The sequence below is a fragment of the Pseudorasbora parva genome, chromosome 24, assembly GCF_024679245.1.
Source record: "Pseudorasbora parva isolate DD20220531a chromosome 24, ASM2467924v1, whole genome shotgun sequence".
Classification (NCBI taxonomy): Eukaryota; Metazoa; Chordata; class Actinopteri; order Cypriniformes; family Gobionidae; genus Pseudorasbora; species Pseudorasbora parva.
In genome coordinates this window covers 26666464-26687138 of record NC_090195.1, presented here as the reverse complement: position 1 = coordinate 26687138, position 20675 = coordinate 26666464, and the positions used below count along the sequence as shown (strand labels likewise).

At 37.9% G+C, this 20675-nt stretch overlaps 2 protein-coding genes across 2 annotated transcripts in view; one reads left to right on the top strand and one right to left on the bottom strand.

Annotated features, from left to right (window-relative positions):
- Positions 1-930: 930 nt before the first annotated feature.
- On the bottom strand, positions 931-15956 carry si:dkey-197c15.6 (putative nuclease HARBI1). The gene is made up of 2 exons (XM_067434514.1): positions 14931-15956; positions 931-1861 (listed from the first exon to the last, which is right to left on the bottom strand). The coding sequence occupies exons 1-2, from the start codon at positions 15667-15669 to the stop codon at positions 1461-1463; spliced, it is 1140 nt and encodes a 379-aa protein (XP_067290615.1). The 5' UTR covers positions 15670-15956; the 3' UTR covers positions 931-1460.
- Positions 15957-16976: 1020 nt separating this feature from the next.
- Positions 16977-20675, top strand: part of zgc:101569 (uncharacterized protein LOC449822 homolog) — a 39396-nt gene continuing 35697 nt past the window's right edge. The window contains exon 1 of the mRNA XM_067434962.1: positions 16977-17148. Coding sequence (XP_067291063.1) covers positions 17019-17148 — 130 coding nt within the window. The 5' untranslated portion in view covers positions 16977-17018. The remainder of the gene's footprint in view (positions 17149-20675) is intronic.

Genomic DNA, 20675 nt, shown 5'->3' with positions numbered 1-20675 from the left:
TCAACAACCTCAAATCGTGATACGAATGGAATCCTTGTTAAAACGAATCGTTACACCCCTAATGTAAACGGAGCGGCCGGCGGAGCAAAGTGTTTCAACTTCTCAAATTAATTCCTATGAAAGTTAATCTTCCAAAGGCATGTTCTGAAAACGCGCAAGACGAAACATGCGCTGTGAATCTATGCTGCGAGTGCAGTCGTGTTTACCTCAGCTCTCATCACAAGAGCTCATTCAGCTCATCACGAATGTATATAAGTTGACTCCTGCAGTGTTTATGCTGTGACACTCCCTCAGCGGCTAAATCACATATTGAAGAGTAGACACTTGTAGTACATTGTAATGCCTGTTCTCTAACTGAACTGATTTTATGAAAATGAACGTGGTGAAAGTGATCTAGTGATTCAGAAGTGGTGGCTTTGGGAGTGGCCTCGAAGGCAGCAAAGCATTCTGGGAATTGTCTTTCATCCCCATGAGACAAAACACATTTTCTGCCTGTTCTCAGTCTAGAAAGCATCAAATTAAAAAAATATTTCACACTTCTACTACATTAATGACCTTATTTAAATACAGATTCATCTTCCCAGCGCTGAAGTACCCCTTTAAGCGAGTTACTGCTTTTGGTGTTTGCCATTATTTTATTTTTTTTGCACTACAAATCACTTTAGTAAGAACTGAAATTTAAGCACTTAACTTTCAACATTTAAATTCAACTGCTGTTAATATTGTACAAATACTGAGCTATCTTAATGAAGAATCCTATAATCATATACATATGCTACACAACACCTCTAGAATGTGGCTGAAGTCACCGTTTCTAATTCACATTTTTGTAGTTTATACAGAAAGAATAACGGTAGAATAACCCGTTTTACAAAAGTTTTCAGGCCCCCAAAACTCTCGTCGTGCAAATGAACAGCCAAACACACAAAGAGTTTTCATTTTTTAGTTGAGAATGAAATGTGTAAACGACCCGAAGAAAAACTAATTTACATTGTTTCCTAACCTGGCAAAATGTGATACGTTTCCAGACATAAGCAATTTGTAAGTAATTAACTTACAAATTATATATTTAAAAAAACTGTACCAGGTATTACATTTTTTTTTTGGATATAGTACTACAATGTTTGGTATACATAATCAGTCTGTATTCATGATGTCTGTTAAAGTACCATGGTATTACCAGCTGAAATTATGTTACCACTACAATACTTTTCCTTGTAACAGACTTGTATTTGGCGAGCTTGGTTTAAAGCCTTCCATTGACAACATTTTGTTTTTATTTTTATCACTTGTTAACAAATATTAGTCTATTAGCATTAACTTATCAATTATTGACTAACTGAATAAAGCTTATGAATATGAAGAATAAACTGGCATTACAGCATGCATCTGTCTGTGTTCATTTCATTCATATAAATGATTCTGGCTTCTAACTGTTCTTTCACACATCTGGTCACATCTCATTCGTTTCCATCTTCTGCAGCATTAAAAAACATTTCTATCATCTCCTCTTTAGTGTCTTCCATGTAGTCAAATGGCTGCTCTGCCAAGATGTTTACCACCTCTGATGGTGGATGGAGCGGCTCTGCGCTAAAATCCAAAGGTAACGGCACAGAGAACTTCTTGCAGATGTTGTGCAGGACACAGCAGGCTTTTATGCTGTATGCCACTGACTCGGGCGACTGAATGGGGCCAACGTCACGCAGGCACTGGAAACGACTTTTCAAACTGCCAAAGACCTGTTGCGCACGGCCATGTAGCTGAGCGTGTGCTTTGTTGAATCGCAGGGCTGCGTTGTTTTTGATGCGAAAGGCCTCTACAGGGGTCAACACATGCCCACATCCTAAAAGACTTCTGCTACCTGTGGGGAACAAAGAGAGTGTTTTATAGTTTTAAACTGTATTAGTTACTTGTAGAGACTGTGGAAAGACGACACATGATCACAGTATTGTAGTCAAGTTAGGTTTGTCATTATTCTGAAATATTTGACAGTTGAATTCCATGACTGACCCAAAATAATGTATTCCAGGAAGCCATTACACAGCCCTGATAAAACTGCTGTTTTTTTAATGAAAAAAATTAAACACAGATGAATCAGCACCTTTATATGTAAAAACCATACAACGTACTATGCAATGACATTTCAGAGAAAGATAGATAAAGAAACCAAATTTGCATGAGCATGCACACCTTTTTATAATTGGGTATGTGCTGGTACTGTTACTATAAGTGGGTACTGTTTTTACCTGAACTGTAAGAGATCTGAAGTGATTAACAAAATAAATCTAATGTACTTGATGTACAATTTTTACTGATGTAACAATTTCTGATATCTTCTCGGTTGCAAGCTGCTACAGGGTTTATAACAGTTCAGAGCAGTGGCACCCAGAGGAAAATGTATCAAAGTTAATTTAATCAAACAATGACTAATGTTTTGCGTTGTTTTGTTAATAAGTGATGTTACTAATAATATTACATGTTTTTTTAATTGGAATTTCAAAAACATTTAAGCACTGATTGATTCTAAATTATTATGCAGATACAATTACGTTAACAACAGTAATGTGCAAAAACCAATTAAATATTATACTCTTATTAAATATACCATTGTTCCCTTATAGTATTACACTGAACTCGCTAGCTCCAGTGATTATAAACGAAGCACTTTTCATTTGATTTCTGGGTAATTCAATCAGAATTTGAAGAAAAATTTGTGTTTTTCATGAGACTTTGTGACATCCTTTTTTTCTCTCCAAATATTAAGAAGTGGAAATTGCTAATAATAAGTCATTAAGTGCTCCTCTGCCACCAACTTCTGTTTATAGTTGCAATTTCATGTCTTTTTTAACCACTTCAGCTCTGCACCCCCTCTTGGACCCACCGGTGGGTCCAAAATTGCATCATCATAATCTTTTTTAAAAATCTATAACTCGTGCACCACAAAACTAGACATATATGGTATCATTTGAAAGATTAGAACCTCAGCTTTCTTAATAACCCAATAACTTCTGCATTTATATTACATAGAAGAAAATAATACGGTCTGAATTCCGTCAGAAAGAATCACAAAGAATCACAAAGATGGAAATGACTCCTTTGAACAAGCAAACACATGAGTCATATTCCTGTTCGGATCACAAACTCGTTGTAAAGCTACTAGCCTCAAACCCTATATCAGCTTGTTCCTTAGGTTGTTTGCTTCAAAATGAGACTATTTTTACATGTCTGTGAGCAAGTACGGCCAAATGACACTGTAAAATGTCACCGATGTCCAGATCAAAACATGTGATGCAGACAAATACTCTTATTATTGTTAGTTTTGATTGTCGGTGTTAGCCACGATTTTTGATGATGTCATCACATATTGCATCATGCTATAAAAGCTGAGAATCTCAGCTCTTTATAGACATGTGGATCATGATTCTAGACCAATCAGAGCCCGAGATCTCCCTTTACAAAGTTGAAGAGGCGGAGCCTTCTTTTCGATTTTCCTAGTGGCCAGTTTATGTCAATGCAGATGAGTCGGAGTTATTTAGTTTATTTAAATTTAGTTTTTTCTGTAAAATGAGACCATTTTTATCAATTTACTCCAATGTATGTGGGTAGGGCGCTCTTTTAAATTCAGATATTCCTAATTCTCAAAAAAATGCAAAATGTGCTGCAGAGCTGAAGTGGTTAAATAACATTGCTACTGCAAGATCTACTGGGAACAAGCGACAATCTCCCCCAGTTTCTCTTGAAGCTAATAGCTTTCCTATAGGTCAAACAGTAGAGCATGGCTCTGGCAATGCAAAGGTCATGGGTTCGATTCCCAGGGAGATCAAGATGTAAAAATGTGTACTTTGAATGCAATGTAAGTGGCTTTGGATAAAAGCATCTGCCAAATGCATAAATATAAGCGTAATACGGAAGTGACTTAAACTGCACCAAATTTATCGACTGGCCACTAGGGACAGGTTGCAGAAGGGGGCAGAATCTCATTGAGCCCCATGTTAAAAGGCCGCACTTCACAGCAGAAAAAAACATGTTTATAGCTGGTACAAATTGTGGTTTTTGTCCATACAGCTAATTTTGTCCTTCATGACAACTGTAAGTGGGGTGAATTTATCCGCTGTCTGTTAGTCTTTGCGTCACCTCAGCTCTGCCCACGCCCCGCCTCTTCTCCCATTTTCTGTTATCTGGCTGTGACGCACTGCCAAGATGGCAACGGTCAGCTCATCTCTACTTTACGCCTCAGAACGGCTCTTCAGAATCCTATGGGTGACATCACGCACACTACGTCCATATTTTTTTTACAGTCTATGATTGGGAAGCGTTTAGTACAGAATTCTCAGTAATAAACCATAGATATCTGATCAAAGAGCACTGACCTGGAAACAAAGAGACACATTGCATTTCAGTCCACAAATCACCAGCATTCATCATTGATTTTATTTAGTTACACCCCATGGTATTTTGGTTTTGAATGTTATCATTATTCATCTCAGGGTTCGTTCAACCTTTTGAGAGTTAGCTAAGCACTTCTTTCAAGTGCTTCACACTAGGGCTGGGCAATAAAACGATGACGATAATTATCACGGTATAATTTTCCTTGATAAAACGATAATAACAGTTTGATAAATTCTCGATATAATGCTTACGCGGCATGCGTATTGCAGACCAGGCTTCTGGGTGCTGCATGCGCTGCTGTTTACAGTCAGTGGCTGACAGGCTTGGAGGATCGGAGTGAAGTGGAGCAAGAAAAATGAGCGATATTGAAGAAAACTCAGAGCCCACGACCAGCTCGGAGGACTAATATATCTTTGACAAATTAGTTCGCTTAACTTCAGTAGTTTGGAGATATTTTGGCGATCCCATCCGACATAAAACAGCGACGTACGTGGACTGCATGCTTATCATAGGTTCACGTTCACCACACGGAATTTAATTATTAAATGATCCTGCTTCTTCAAAGTTCTTCCATATAACATTGAGCCCAACACAGAGGTAAATCTACATTAACTACATTCACACACAGGCTTATTACCTTGTTAGTTGCGGTGGGTGACTTACAACAAGTTAACGCTAACTGTACCAAACTATAATCACTAAAACATCGGACTTGTACATGATCGCTATCATAACGTTAATTGTTTGTCTTTGGTGATGTATTAATGACTAATTTGATAATTTTTGGGGGGCCATATCGCCCAGCCCTACTTCACACTTTTGTAATGTTATTTTCAATGTAATGTGATGATTTGTAAAACAAAGTTTAAAGGTGTAGGCCGCTTGGTAGCAAAAAGCACTGTTTAAAATTCTAGATCTTCCAGCACTGTGTAGTAACGGTGTCATGTGATTGAGAGCAGCCTGTGTATGAGCTCACGCGGTATATTATTGCTCTAAACTGATAAACGGTCTGCACAGCACAGCTCAAACTAGTAGTGCAGATCCACTCTGCTTCCGTTTCATTTGCCATTTGAGGTTTCTCATATGTTAGAGAAACAGCAGCTTTTATCAGTTGGGCACTATAATGGAGGCACCAGTGCAACCTCAAAATTTAGTCACACCAGCAGGAAAAAAGGTTGCAATTTGTTTGCAGTCACACTTCATGCTTCAAGTGACCCAATTCAGATTTACCCCTCTCATGTGGTGCAGATCGGATATGACGTGTACTTGCAAGCAGGAAACAAAAAAAAAAAGCATGAATTCCAATATCCTCAAATCAGATTCAGGCCTCACTCAGGCCCTTATACTGTGGTATAAATCCGATATGATTCAGATATGTGCATTTGCATCTGCCATGTAAGCGGTCAAATCGGATTAAAGTCGTATGTCATTGAAAAAAAAACGGAGGCAAGTGACGTCAACTCAGGTGGACACAAACCGCGATCACAAGCATCAAGGGCTCTCCTCTTTTTTCTTCGTCTCACAAGAGCAATTTTTTGCTGACCTTTAAAGATATTACGGAGAGCAAAACATTGAATAATCATTTTGTCTGCATCCATTGCATATCACACCGTTTTATTTCCTTTTCCGGGTCAGAACCTCTTGTGCCGTTTTGCCAGTGTATAGTGTAAATAGGCCTGTCACGATAACAAATTTTGCTGGACGATATATTGGCCAAGAAATTATTGCGATAAACGATAATATTGTTGCTCAGAGACCATTTTCATTTAAAATAAAAAATTCAGGTACACCTTTTCAAAGATAAATTAACTTTTATTTCTAAAGACTATTTAATACTAAAAACAGAAAACATTTTAAATATCCACAATAAATGAACAAAACAACAACAAAAAAATACAAGAAATGGACTCTCTGTTAACAAAAAATGCACTTGAATAACCAAAAAAATAAAATAAAATGGATGAAAACTGCAACGGACGATTGTGTTTTAGGTACATATTAAAGGCAGCACAGTTAAAAAAAAAAAACACGGTTTGGTTCGTATCACGGTTTTCGGTTCTGCACGGTTGTTGTTGTTGTTTTTTATTTTAATCGTTAACAAACATTTCCTTCAGCATATGATATATAATTATCCACAATTTAGGATACAGTATTAAACCAATTTTGTTATATCACGTGATCATGTACAAACTGAACTTGACTTGACCATGTCTGAGGAAAGCTAGGTAAGATTTTGCTACAGCAAAAGAGAAGACATTGATGACATGCTTTTAATTTATTTGGCAAAAAAGGAATGTATTCATTTATTTGGCAAAAGAAAATGTGTATTGCTATCTATACAGGAACGTATGTGCCTTTTTAGCACACAAAGATTGAACTGAAGAATTGACTTACATTTATCAAACTGCCAATGTCAGTGTAGCTTTAAGCCTGGTTTATACCGACGTGTCCATACGAGCAGCACGCAGCAAAAAGGACAAGACGAGGCCCCAGTGCGCGAGACCCCATTTTGCTTGGCGGTGTGCACGTACATTTTTTTAACTTTGCGTGCGGCTCCGCAACCAAAGAAGCACGAGTTCAGGGAAAACTGGTTGAGACGTCTTATCATGCCGGGTCTGCGCGTCGAGTATAAACCTCCCCAAACTGATGAGTTGATTTTGTTTGTTTGTTTGTTCTATTGTTGTGTATGACTATTGTGCATCTAACATAATACATAATATGGTAAATGTGGTATCTTAAAGGGGGGGTGAAATGCTGTTTCATGCATACTGATCTTTTTACACTGTTAAAGACTTGGAATCCCATACTAAACATAGACAAAGTTTCAAAAGTTAAGGTAGACGTTTGATGGGAGTATTTCTTTGTCAAAAACACTACTTCCGGTTAGTCATAAGTTTCGGCAAGTTTTTTTCGATCATGGGTCCACTTGACGTTAAAATTTCGGAATTTCCTTGTATGGGCCATACGGACAATTCTACCGGAAGAGCGTGAGAGAGAGTGCGAAAGCAACAGGCTACGCCCATCAAAGCGGGGCTCGTAGGCTGCGCTGCACAGGTGATGTGACTTCAAGAAATTAACAATGTCACCAAAAAAGTGCGTTTTTGGTTGCCAGACCAAGACAGTCCTGTACAGATTGCCAAAAAACCCCGCGTTAAGGCAACAGTGGATGTAATTTGCTTTTCCGGATCAGCAACTGAGTTGCGCAAAGGTTTATGTCTGTTCACTGCATTTCGGTGCCGACTGTTTCATAAACAAGGCCCAGTTCGACGCCGGATTTTCCGATCGCCTAATGCTGAAGGATGGAGCAGTCCCAACGATAAAGGTCCCAACGTTAGAACCGCAGGCGGTGAGTGAGACTGCTTCAAATGTCTGTGTTTTTGCCTATGCTCATCAAGTAGCCCAAACATGATCACGTATAGTTAATTGATCAATGGAGCATGCGATGTGTAGTGCGTGTACATTTGTTTAGCTGGCCACTATATGTGTAACTTTATGTTTGTGTATTGTAAAAGCACTCCAAACAACAATACACAAAGAGTGGGGAAATATGTTGAACTAAATAAGCACGCTTCTTCATTCAAATGCGCTACTATTCCGTGTCTTTCTATGTAAACACTAGCCTGCCGTGCAAAACCAGTCCGCTTACTACAATTGTCTACACAAACCCCGCGTAAACACACACACACACACGTGCACAACTGCACTTCCCACATGTACACCTTCAAAGACAAAAATACGACGATATAATTCAAGTATAAATATGTAAATAACACAAGCCGCTAAGCATATTATATAGTTAGTGTATAACTTGTACCACATAGAGACGTCCTGCTCTAGTCGTTTTTGCTGCTGCTCCTGTTCAACTGCAGCCTCTGGGTCTGATTCCGGATCATAGATGTATGGCTGTATCTGATTAAAAGCTATATTGTTATTTTGAATAAAGTTTTCCCGCTGTTAGGGATGACACAGCTTTACGACGCACTCAACACAATAACAGCGGCGCTCACACGTCATTATTTAGCTCCGCTCACACGATACGCCCCCACCCGCTCGGCTTTTTTCGGAAAGACTCGGAACAGCGCATCTTTCTTATATAATTATAAAAAAAATAAAGACTTTTCGGAGATATGCAGGATGCAATGCTACTCTATAGGTACTCAAGATTGACATGACACTGACTGAAACTGAGTGTTTCACCCCCCCTTTAATAATTTAAAAAAAACAAAGTCATATTGATCGCAAAAATTACAAAAAAATATTGTGAAATCCTGGAGGGACTGTTTGTTTGACAGACAGCAGTAAAGGCTACTGCCCCTTTAGACCTAATGAAAGGATATGAGTCGTCTTTCTCGACTCTACATAGTTCACTTGAGGCACGTCTGCTAGGATACTCATCAAAATGGACATGTTGACATACTTCTTGTGTGAGTTTGTCCGTTTAAGCGCAAGACTTGAAAGAGAACTCAATATTTGTGCGCTGTGAGACGAGCACGCGCTCTCGGATGATGCGCAGAGACAGATCTCACAGCGTGCGCGAGTCTTCATTGGCGTCTTCACACGGGGGAGTACGGGGAAAGCGACTGGTCATATGCGAACATACGGCAGCACTCGCATGCATTGAACAAGGTTTACAAAGAGGTGAAACAGTACGCTCGGTAGGTGAAGCAAGTTTACCCGCCACAACTCAAAATCACCCGCATTTGTCTGGTGGCGGGTGCTAATTTCCATCCTTGTCTCCCTGAGGCGATCTCAGACTGCGCACCCCGTTATTTTTTAATACTTATTGGGATGAAAATAAATATATTCATGAATACTTTTTGGAGTCAAACTCTTTTGACAAAGCTTGAACAAAATTGAATACCTCATAAAATCGTGATTAAGACTTAATACCTTTCAAGGGTCTTAATTTTCCCAAAATGGATTCATCCACTTTTAATACATTTTAAGACCCCGCGGACACCGTAAAAAAAAACAAAAAACAAAAAACACTTCAAATGAAGTAAGCGTGATAAAAAAAAAAACTCCTTAAAATGACAGGAACTTATTTTGAAAAAAAAAAAAAAAGTATATATATATATTAATAGGGCTACAGAAATTAAATGTCATCACGGCAAAAAGGTAAACTCAAAAGTTCATCTGTGAAAATGATCTTGATGGACAAAACGTGTACGTATCAAACACTAGATGAACTCATAGCTTTTTTTTTTTTTTTGTGATAATCCAAAAGCCTAGGGGAGAATCATATTGGGTTTTTGTAGAGGTAACCAGTGTGATGTTAACTTCCGGTTAGCCTAAAAAGTGACATCATACCTACACCACTTTATTTGATTGGTTATTTTGTCTCATGTCCCATTCAATTACACAGAGAGGGTGGGTTTATGACCAATACTGTATCTAGCAACCTGGGGGCATTCAAAACGTTTTGGTTTCACTCTTCAGGACTTGGATGAGACCATGATTGAACTTGGTGGCAAAAGTTGCAAAACGTATGTTTGGCGCACAAATAACAGCAGATCAGCAAAAGAACACCATACCCACATGGAGAAGCATGGTGATGGCAGCAAGTTGAGGGAATCATAAATAGCTCAGAATACCAGTTGAATCTGAAACAGAATTAAAATGTTTTTTAAAAGCCTCTTATGCTCACAGGCTGCATTTATTTGACCAAATTCCAGTAAAACTTCCAGTGTGAAATATTATTACAAATTTAAATTACCTTTCTATTTTCATAAATTTTAAAATGCAATTCATTCCTATGATGGCAAAGCTGATTTTTTTTTCAGTAGCCATTACTCCAGTCTTCAGTGTAAGATTATCCTTCAGAAATGTCTTAATTTCTCAGTTTAAAATGGATGAGCTAAATATGTTTCCCTTATATGTACATTACAGTATATAAATATGAACTGATAGTGAATAAAGATTAAAATCTCTATTTGTGTCAATCCCATCCACAACCCTCACCAGCCCCCAAAAATAAAAAATAAAAATCTCACTCCATTCAAAACTTAATAGTTGGCAACCCTGCTGTTTTAGGAAGGCAAATCCACAAATTTGTGTCATTACACATTTACATGCATCCAGGAATTCCCCTTGAACCTATTTGACCTGAGATTTTAAATGAATGTGTTATGTTATAAATAATAACATCAATGAAGTTAATAATAATGATTCACAATTCTCAGATGGTTAAAGGCCACATCACATGCAGGTAAACAAATATTTCATCTTTTTTTTTAGAAGGCCTAAGTGTTATAACTTTTGATTTGATTTTAAAATGATTTCCGTGATTTTTTTTTTGTTTTGTTTTTAATTTAACAATAGCTTTTCATTAAACTCACGAACCCCATGCAGTTCCATCCCAAACCTGTCTGGGAAACCCTATGCACTTCATGTATACAGTGCCTTGCGAATGTATTCGGCCCCCTTGAACTTTGCGACCTTTTGCCACATTTCAGGCTTCAAACAATGATATGAAACTGTAATTTTTTGTGAAGAATCAACAACAAGTGGGACACAATCATGAAGTGGAACGAAATTTATTGGATATTTCAAACTTTTTTAACAAATCAAACACTGAAAAATTGGGCGTGCAAAATTATTCGGCCGCCTTAAGTTAATACTTTGTAGCGCCACGTTTTGCTGCGATTACAGCTGTAAGTCGCTTGGGGTATGTCTCTATCAGTTTTGCAAATCGAGAGACTGAAATTTTTGCCCATTCCTCCTTGCAGAACAGCTCGAGCTCAGTGAGGTTGGATGGAGAGCGTTTGTGAACAGCAGTTTTCAGTTCTTTCCACAGATTCTCGATTGGATTCAGGTCTAGACTTTGACTTGGCCATTCTAACACCTGGATATGTTTATTTTTGAACCATTCCATTGTAGATTTTGCTTTATGTTTTGGATCATTGTCTTGTTGGAAGACAAATCTCCATCCCAGTCTCAGGTCTTTTGCAGACTCCATCAGGTTTTCTTCCAGAATGGTCCTGTATTTGGCTCCATCCATCTTTCCATCAATTTTAACCATCTTCCCCGTCCCTGCTGAAGAAAAGCAGGCCCAAACCATGATGCTGCCACCACCATGTTTGACAGTGGGGATGGTGTGTTCAGGGTGATGAGCTGTGTTGCTTTTATGCCAAACATAACGTTTTCATCTGACCAGAGCACCTTCTGCCACATGTTTGGTGTGTCTCCCAGGTGGCTTGTGGCAAACTTTAAAGGTCCCATTCTTTGCGATTCCATCTTCCAAACTTTAGTTAGTGTGTAATGTTGCTGTTAGAGCATAAATAATCCCTGTAAAATTATAAAGCTCAAAGTTCAATGCCAAGCGAGATATTTTATTTAACAGAAGTTCCCTTTCAAAGCCTACAGTGAACGGCCGATTTGGACTACAGCCCTGCACTTCCTGCTTTAATGACGCAACTAAAACCGTCTGTTGACGAACCCTCCGCCCACAAGAACACGCAAATTCAGGGGCGTGGTCCTTTTGCTCTCGCAGGTCGAGAATAGAAGGGCCCTATAATTTCCGCGATCACGGAATCGCGGACGGAATCGCGGAATCTGCATATAAACGCGGAATCTAGTGTTAACGCAGATTTCTCCGGAATTGTACATATTTGTAATGAAATTCTGTGTCGTGTGGGTTAAGAACGTATGTCTGAGGAAAGTGCAGACGGGGGGAAGCAAATCTCCGTGACACAACCCCTCCCGTCATTTCAGCTCGCCCTTCAAAACAATGAAAGTATGGCGAAGTTGGTCTCCACGGCTCTGCTTTCGGCAGCGAAAAAGTTAAGAAACTCCACGCTAACGGCGGTTTCACACTGCACGCGCAGGCAGCTTTGCGTATAGAGAGCGGGAGCCGCGCGCTCGTTGTGCTCAGGCAGCATTGGTCGCGCGCGCACCTGAACCGCGGCTCGTGTATTGCACAGACAGACAAATATTGTCCATTCTGTCAGATTTTCCGGTGTTCTACTCGACCCCTGTCATCTCGTGCTTTGATTTATAATGGGCACATTAGGCAGCAATGCATATCTGTTGCAAATGCGACCGTTTTCCCCTCTGTTAGTCAGTTCCAAACATGCATTTAACATGCTGTAGCCTATGGGTAGTTTACATGATAAGTAACCTTAAAGTTAAAATTAAGCATCTAGTTTTAATCATTTAAAGGGGCCTTTGAAGTTGGGGGAAAAACTTCTGGCAGTGTTGTGTTTTCGTGTATTTTTATTTTTCACAGCTCTGGATATCATAATGGTGATTGTTAAACACACAGAACAATTCACTACATGATTTCATGGTGAAATGTTATTTTTTAATGTTAATTTTCAGCTTTAAATGTTTTACTTAATAGTACTGTATGTAAAAGATGATTCTTATGATTTTTTTTTTTTTAGTTCTTTTTTAAAAAAAAAATACTTGAAAGAAAAAGCTACTGGAGCACTTTCATTTTAACTTATATAAACTATTATAATTTATTTTACCGGAAGTTTAAAGCTAATAACCATTAATATTTGAAGTACTTGAAGTGCAGTGTTATGCCAAATATCATATTTGTCCTAAAAAGTAAATGTGATGTTTGTTACCTCAGTAAATTTAAGGTCATTCCTATTTTTTGTTTTATGTTCTATTATATTAACATTAAAAGCACACTCTTTTTTCACCAAAATAACAGTAAAGGGTAAAAAAAAAACTGAATTGCCAAACATTTTAACGGAAAAAAAGGAATCTGCAAAAATTAAAACGGAAAAAACGGAATTTGCAAAAATTAAAACGGAAAAATCGGAATTTGGGAAAAAATAAAACGGAATTTAGGAAAAAATAAAACGGATTTTATAGGGCCCTAGAATAGGAAGCGTTTTTTTTGTAGAGTGTGTTTGTCGCCATGCCACTGAAACGCTGTTATTTTCATCCCGGAGTCAAATCACCTTTGTTTTGTCTTCCCACGGACGATGTACGTAGAGATCAATGAAACTATGTGCAGCACATTTTGCTGAGGACTGCTTCCTCAATCTCAATCAGTTTAATGCCGGATTCGCAGAAAGATTATTCTTAAAAGATGATGCAGTTCCCTTTGTCTGGAGAAGGCGTTGTTAATGAGCCACAACCGGTAAGTGTATTTTATTATTTAAGTTGGTCCGTTTAACAGTTTATGTAACTCATGACACAAAGTGCAACGCTGTTTAGCTTTGTTAACTAACGTTAGATGGTAATTGAAACTAATCCGAAAAACTTAGGATATAAAAGTGTAGTAATTCATTCAGACACCATCGATTGTTGGTGTTTGTAATGATCAGTTTAAACTACTGAATAGACAGCTTACCATTCTGAAACATCCAGCAAAAGTCTTTCCTGAGCAGGTTGTAATCGATCCTCTTCGATATTCTCCGGGTCTGATTCCGGCACAAATTGATAAGGCAATATAGACATTTTTGCAATAACATTGAACGCGTTATGGTAAGAGTCGGGACCTTTCCGGGCAAAGTGTGCTAAGCTGCTGTCCAATAACAGCGCGGGAAGCGCTGGCCTAATCAGAACTTGTTACGTATTTTTGAAGGAGGGACTTCATAGAACAAGGAAATCATCAGGCCGCTTTTAGGACAGAGAAAACAGCGGTATACAGATAAGTAAATTGTGTGAAAAATACTGTTTTTTTACACGCGAAACATAAACTCATGTTATATTGCACACTGTAAACATAATTAAAGCTTCGAAAACACGAGAAGAATGGGACCTTTAAACGACACTTTTTATGGATATCTTTAAGAAATGGCCACTCTTCCAGAAAGGCCAGATTTGTGCAGTATACGACTGATTGTTGTCCTATGGACAGAGTCTCCCACCTCAGCTGTAGATCTCAGCAGTTCATCCAGAGTGATCATGGGCCTCTTGGCTGCATCTCTGATCAGTCTTCTTTTATGAACTGAAAGTTTAGAGGGACGGCCAGGTCTTGGTAGATTTGCAGTGGTCTGATAGTCCTTCCATTTCAATATTATCGCTTGCACAGTGCTCCTTGGGATGTTTAAAGCTTGGGAATTTTTTTTTATCCAAATGCGGCTTTAAACTTCTCCACAACGGTATCTCGCACCTGCCTGGTGTGTTCGTTGTTCTTCATGATGCTCTATGTGCTTTAAACGGACCTCTGAGACAATCACAGTGCAAACAAATTTCAGTTTCATATCATTATGTTTGAAGCCTGAAATGTGGCAAAAGGTCGCAAAGTTCAAGGGGGCCGAATACTTTTGCAAGGCACTGTATTTTATATTTGTGAAGTTCTAAATTTATATTTTTTTCTTTCACTTTGTATTTTATTTAAATATATTAAAGAATATCATATTCAAATCAACGTGATAAACGAGTTATGGAAAAACTAACTAAAACTAAATATCTAAATACATTTTTTTTAAAGTAATCTAAAATAGATTGATATTTAAAATGTGTAACTAACTTCGTGTAAACTAATTTTGAAATCAGACAGTAACCGACTGCAATTTGTAAATGATCTACTCAGCGCTGGTTATTATATATAAAATAAATTTCTCAAAGATTCTTACCAACAACCCACGTATGACCATGTTGAAAAATGCTGAACTGTCTGCCAATGTCCGAGTTTTCCCAAACAGTCTGTTCCGGAGTTCCTCCAGGACAGCACTGCTCCAGGCTCAAGAGATTCCCATCCACGTCGAATATGACCTGCATCATGACTGAATGATAACCCAGAGTGTTCATATACATGTGCTCTTCCCCGACCGGAGGGCTCACCTTCACGTGAAGGTACCCCAACACTCCCACCACATGCGGAATGCCGCTGAGGTTCTTAAAGGCTTGAGCGGCACCCATGCGGTCATTATAACTGTTCGGGAATGTGATGAAATCCGGGCTCAGGTCTGATAAGAGTTTGGTGATGCTATTCACCGCCTCGCCCGCTGCTGCCTGATCTATTCCCAGCTGCTGTGTGATTTTACTGGGAAAAGACCCGTGTGCGTAGTAGGCAAGCGCGGCCAGAATGTTTGCTTCTGAGGAGGTCTGCGCAAAGACGTCCTTCTTTAAACGGGCCTGGATGAAATCGACGATGAACCGCAGACACTGCCGATTGAGATGTAAACACTGAAACAGAATGCGATCATCCAGCCCGTCCAAGACCGTGTCTGTCTCTGGCGCAGAGATGGGTTCACTGATGTTGGGTTGTTTATCTTGTTTCGTGTTGCTGATGCTGGGTGATGTGTTGTTAGACATACCGTTTGTAAATAAATCATCCTGAACAGCAAACCACAGCGCTCCAGCTAAAGACATTATGCGCAGCTAAAGAAAAACAATAACCTCAACGAATTTGTTGCTCTGGGTTAAAGTGAGACAGCAAGACAAATGTACTGGGCTCTCTTTAGATAGTCCATGAAAAATCCCGTATAACTGAGTGGAATAACACCCAGGCGTTGCTCAACCCAGCTCTTCTGCACAAAGTCGATATACATCCGACCGCCTGCCAATGTAATATGAAAACCTACATTGTAGTTGCAAATAAACCACGCGAAAACAACAAATGATCGCGAAACATGCTTTAAGAAATTTGCGTTACAACATCCGGGTTATGTTATTTTATGTATGTGCATTACCGCCCCCTTCTGCTCCGGAGTGTGGATTAACTTTTTCCTACGGTCTATGGGCCAATCAATCAAACTGTAAAATTGCTATGGGTTTATTTATTTCATAATATTTAAAATAAAAATAAAACAACTTTATTCTGATTAACTAATGCAGTTTTATTTGTAAAGTGTTGCATTTTAATGAACAATTAAATGGGCAACAATCCCCAAGTGTTCAATATATCATTCATGCCACATACACAATGATACAGATTCATAATAACTACAGACATTGTACTCTTTTAAAAAAGGAACAGACTGTTTACAAACAAGACACACTGCCTTTGATTTGACTTTTGTGAATAAAAACTCATCTTGCCAAGCTTTTTTAAAATGTCTCTTGTCTGTATGCCACTGCCTTGATTTCTCCATTATAGCATTTAATTTGTTGACGTTTATTGACATCATGTGTCGCAAAGCACGCAGTGCTGTACCTTGAATTGCGCATTTACAGTATTTTTTTAACAATTAATTTACATTTAATTTAAACATTTAATTTCAGTTTACTCTGTTGTAGTTTAACAATATAACAAACAAAAGCGTTATGTCAAATTAGAAATGACAATCTGTCGAAGGTATCTCACACAGACAGATGTGCTGACTACGCTAAGAGTTTAGGACATTTTTTAAAAGTATTAAACAAGTTGTCATGGCAATTGTAAAAAAACAACAACTGTAAAGATGTAGAACTTGATCCCAGTAACTTTCAGTTTACCTCCCAAACTTAAAGAAATGTATTTTAATAGGATGTATCCATCCTGTCATATTTTGTTTATGTGATAAGATTTAGATGCAGTGGAAGTTATGTAATTTATGGAAATCTTTGGTGTCATTTCTTGGTAGTTTTGGCAGTGAAATTATTGTTGCTATGTAGTTTAGAATATATGAGTGACTTTTACTTTGGTACTCTGAAGTTGCTTACATAAGACAGTGAAGTTTGACACAATACACTTTATACAAAACACAGATTAAAAGGGCATTCCGCATTTCTCCTAAATTATGGCTTTAACTATTAGGAGATGGTCATTTGGCTTTAGGAGGGCAATCCACCACATGTGTTTAAACTCAGTGAAAGGACAAAGACTGTGTAGTTCCGTTTCAAAAGAAGAGAGAAACATCGGTAACTCAGGTAAAGTTATAACCGAGATTCCGTTTCTTGACAGTAGAGGTCAGTGTAAATCCACTTTACTCTTTCTTTGACTGTCTATGACTTTACTATAGGTTGTTTTTACATAAATTACCATGGCGTGAACGCAGCATGAGTTTAACGCGTTATTTAGTATCAATCTTAGGATACGCGGTACGGTGGCCGAGAGGTGCAAAACAAATCACAATTATGAAAACAAAATAACAAATCCAAAAAAAACAAAAACAAATTATAAACACAACGACAAGTCTAAAAACATGTCAGAGAACACAACGAAAATTTCGAAAACAAAATAACAATTCAGAAAACACACCTACAAGGGAGGGGACGGGGTCGCTAACCGTTGACCAATCAGCGGTAACTCTGTGAACTGAGGCTTAACAATGGTGAATACTGAATATAGCTTTAAATCTTAGTTTATTTATTTATTTATTTGCATTTTTTAAATTAAAATCCAGTTTTACTCATAATGTCAGTGATGTTACTGAATGTGTTGTTACTGTGATGCTGAGTGTGCTGTCCATGTGGTTAGAAAGGAAAGATCATGTAGATTCACGCCTGCTTATCACTATTTTAGACGTTTAGCTAGTAGAATAAAAATAAAACAGTATTTTCATAGGATATTTATTCTTAGTAAAATAATAAATTACTAACCCTTAAAGACTCCCTGAAATCAAAATGTTATTATTATTATTATTATTATTATTATTAATTATTTAGCTTTTTAGTATAGACTACTAAAGCCTTAAGGTTAAAGCCTTAAGCTGGGGCCTGTTTCAGAAAGGAGGTTGAGTGAAAATTCTGAGTATATTATTAACCCTGAAATTAGGGAAACTACGAGTTTTCTGTTTCAGAATGGGAGGTTTGTCAAACCTGAGAAAGGAGGGTAAGTCAACCACGTTTCTGAAAAAGAGAGGTAACTTAACTTGGAGTCAGGTACCATGGTAACTTACTCTGTGAACCTAACCTGGTCTGAAGCAGTCTCTTTCTGTCTCCTCCTCATTTTTAAAGCGTCAGTGGTATTTAAAAACTTGTTTATTCATGCTGCACAAATGCTTTTTTTACTGGTTATTTTTGTCATTAATATTTTAAATGATAAATTAAATCTAATATCTAAAGTAAGCTAATTTTACTTAAAACAAGTAAAATGATCTGCCAGTGGGCAGATAAGCATTATTTGCAGTGCAGGTACATTCATTCATTGCACATATTTTCAACATGAGGACAACGTCAAAGTGACAAATGGCATGTCCTTTTATACAGGGTCCTGACGTTCACTTAATAAACCTCTAGAAGTAACCTAATAATTAGAATTTCCTTTAGGATTTCCAGTGGTTGTATATTCATACATTCCCATCATCACACTTTCCAAAAACGGATTACTGTGGAAGGGAAGGATGCCAGATGGAAGGGTAGTCTGAGATATAATGGCGTAACCACCACCACAACTGTTAAATAAACACAAATTATTCACAATTTATTTTGTCATCTTTATTTCCTACAAATACTTTCTTTTTCCTGTTGGATTTTAATATTCTTCCTCCATATCCTCGTCATCTGTCAGTGGTACTGTTATTTTGCGACCCCATGCCTTCTTGCTGTTGGCTAGCCTGAGTAGAAGTCAAATGGTAATTTAATTTCCCTTAATTTAATTAATAAATGTAACAGGGGTCAGAGAACATTTAAATACAAAACAAGCATTAGACTATGTGGGGAAAGCTGCTGCATACTGAAATAGAAATACACTGAATGATATATATTTTATATGTGAAATGTTTGTAAAGTCTTGGAACCTACACCCATGAACCTTTTCCCCTGTGGGGTACCATGAACATTTTTTCTTAAAGGGTTAGTTCACCCAATAATGAAAATTATGTCATTAATTACTTACCCTAATGTTAGTTTGATACCCGTAAGACCTCCGTTCATCTTCGGAACACAAATTAAGATATTTTTGTTGAAATCCGATGGCTCAGAAAGGCTTTCATTGACACCAATGTCATTTCCTCTCTCAAGACCCATGAAGGCACTAAAGACGTCGTTACAAAGTCCATCTCACTACAGTGGCTCTACAATCATTTTATGAAGCGACGAGAATAGTTTTTGTGTGCAAAAAAATCAAAATAATGTGATTCATGATTCGGATCGTGTGACAAACTGCTGAAATTACATGACATTGGCGCTCCGAATCCTAAATCGATACACTGATTCATAATGTTTGAATCTTTGTCTCGAAATCGGCCATCCCTATATAAGTCGTTATTTAGTTGTAGTTTTTTTGCACACAAAAACTATTCTCGTCGCTTCATAAAATGATTGTAGAGCCACTGTAGTGAGATGGGCTTTGTAACGACGTCTTTAGTGCCTTTATGGGTCTTGAGAGAGGAAATGACATTGGTGTCAATGAAGGCCTGTCTGAGCCATCGGATTTCAACAAAAATATCTTCATTTGTGTTCTGAAGTTGAACGAAGGTCTTGCGGGTGTCGAATGACATGAGGGTAAGTAATTATTGACAGAATTTTCATTTTTGGGTGAACTAACCCTTTAATTAAACTAATTAAAAACTTTTTAAATTAAATTGATGAATGAACTTTATGAATTAAATTTACATATTGACCTGGAAGTATGCGGATGTCTTTTGTCAGGTGATTTTGCAATGGTGAATCATAATTTTGGAGCTCCATTGATCATGAGTTTTCATTAGAGTTTTTGCAATTTTGCTTACAGATGACAAGATCACCAAGATATCCCGGCTTTATCTCTTATCCTAGTTTTCTGCAATAGGCCCCTGGTGTGTTCCAAAACAATGACAAAATTCACATTTGGGAGATTATTCAAAATTAAAATGTGTCACTTCCTCTAAAATGGTATGTTTTATATGACATCACCGCAGACTTCAGCTTCTCATTGCTTTTTCAAATCAAATCAAAAACTTTCTACAATCTAAAGCATCCTGTCGCCCCCTAAATATACACTGAAGCTGCGGCTGAAATCGGTCACATGTTCACAGATTTACTATTTTCTATATCAGGGGTTTTGAACCGTGGGCCTAGAGGGCCACTTTCCTGCAGAGTTTAGTTCCAACCATGATCAAACTCACATGCCTGTAGCTTTCTAGTAACCATAAAGAGATAAATTAGCTGGTTTGGGTGTGTTTGATTAGGGTTGGAGCTAAACTTTGCTGGACAGTGGCCATCGAGGACCAAGGTTAAGAGTGCCTGTTCTACATGGTGAATGGCACATAGTGCATTATAGGGGATATGGGAATAATTCAGACAGTGTAAATATGCTTTCAGTTTAGGCAAATTAAGTCTGATTTCACGTTAGTTACACACGCACCACAGCAGTGCACACACACAGGCAGTTTGCTCCGGTCCATAGACACAAGAGTACAGAGAGGATCATGTGTGAGTCAGCGCAAACATCAAAACATATCAAACCCATTTAAATTCTGCCTAGAATGCTGTATTTTGAAGCGATGTGGAGGAGATCATGATGAGAAACTACT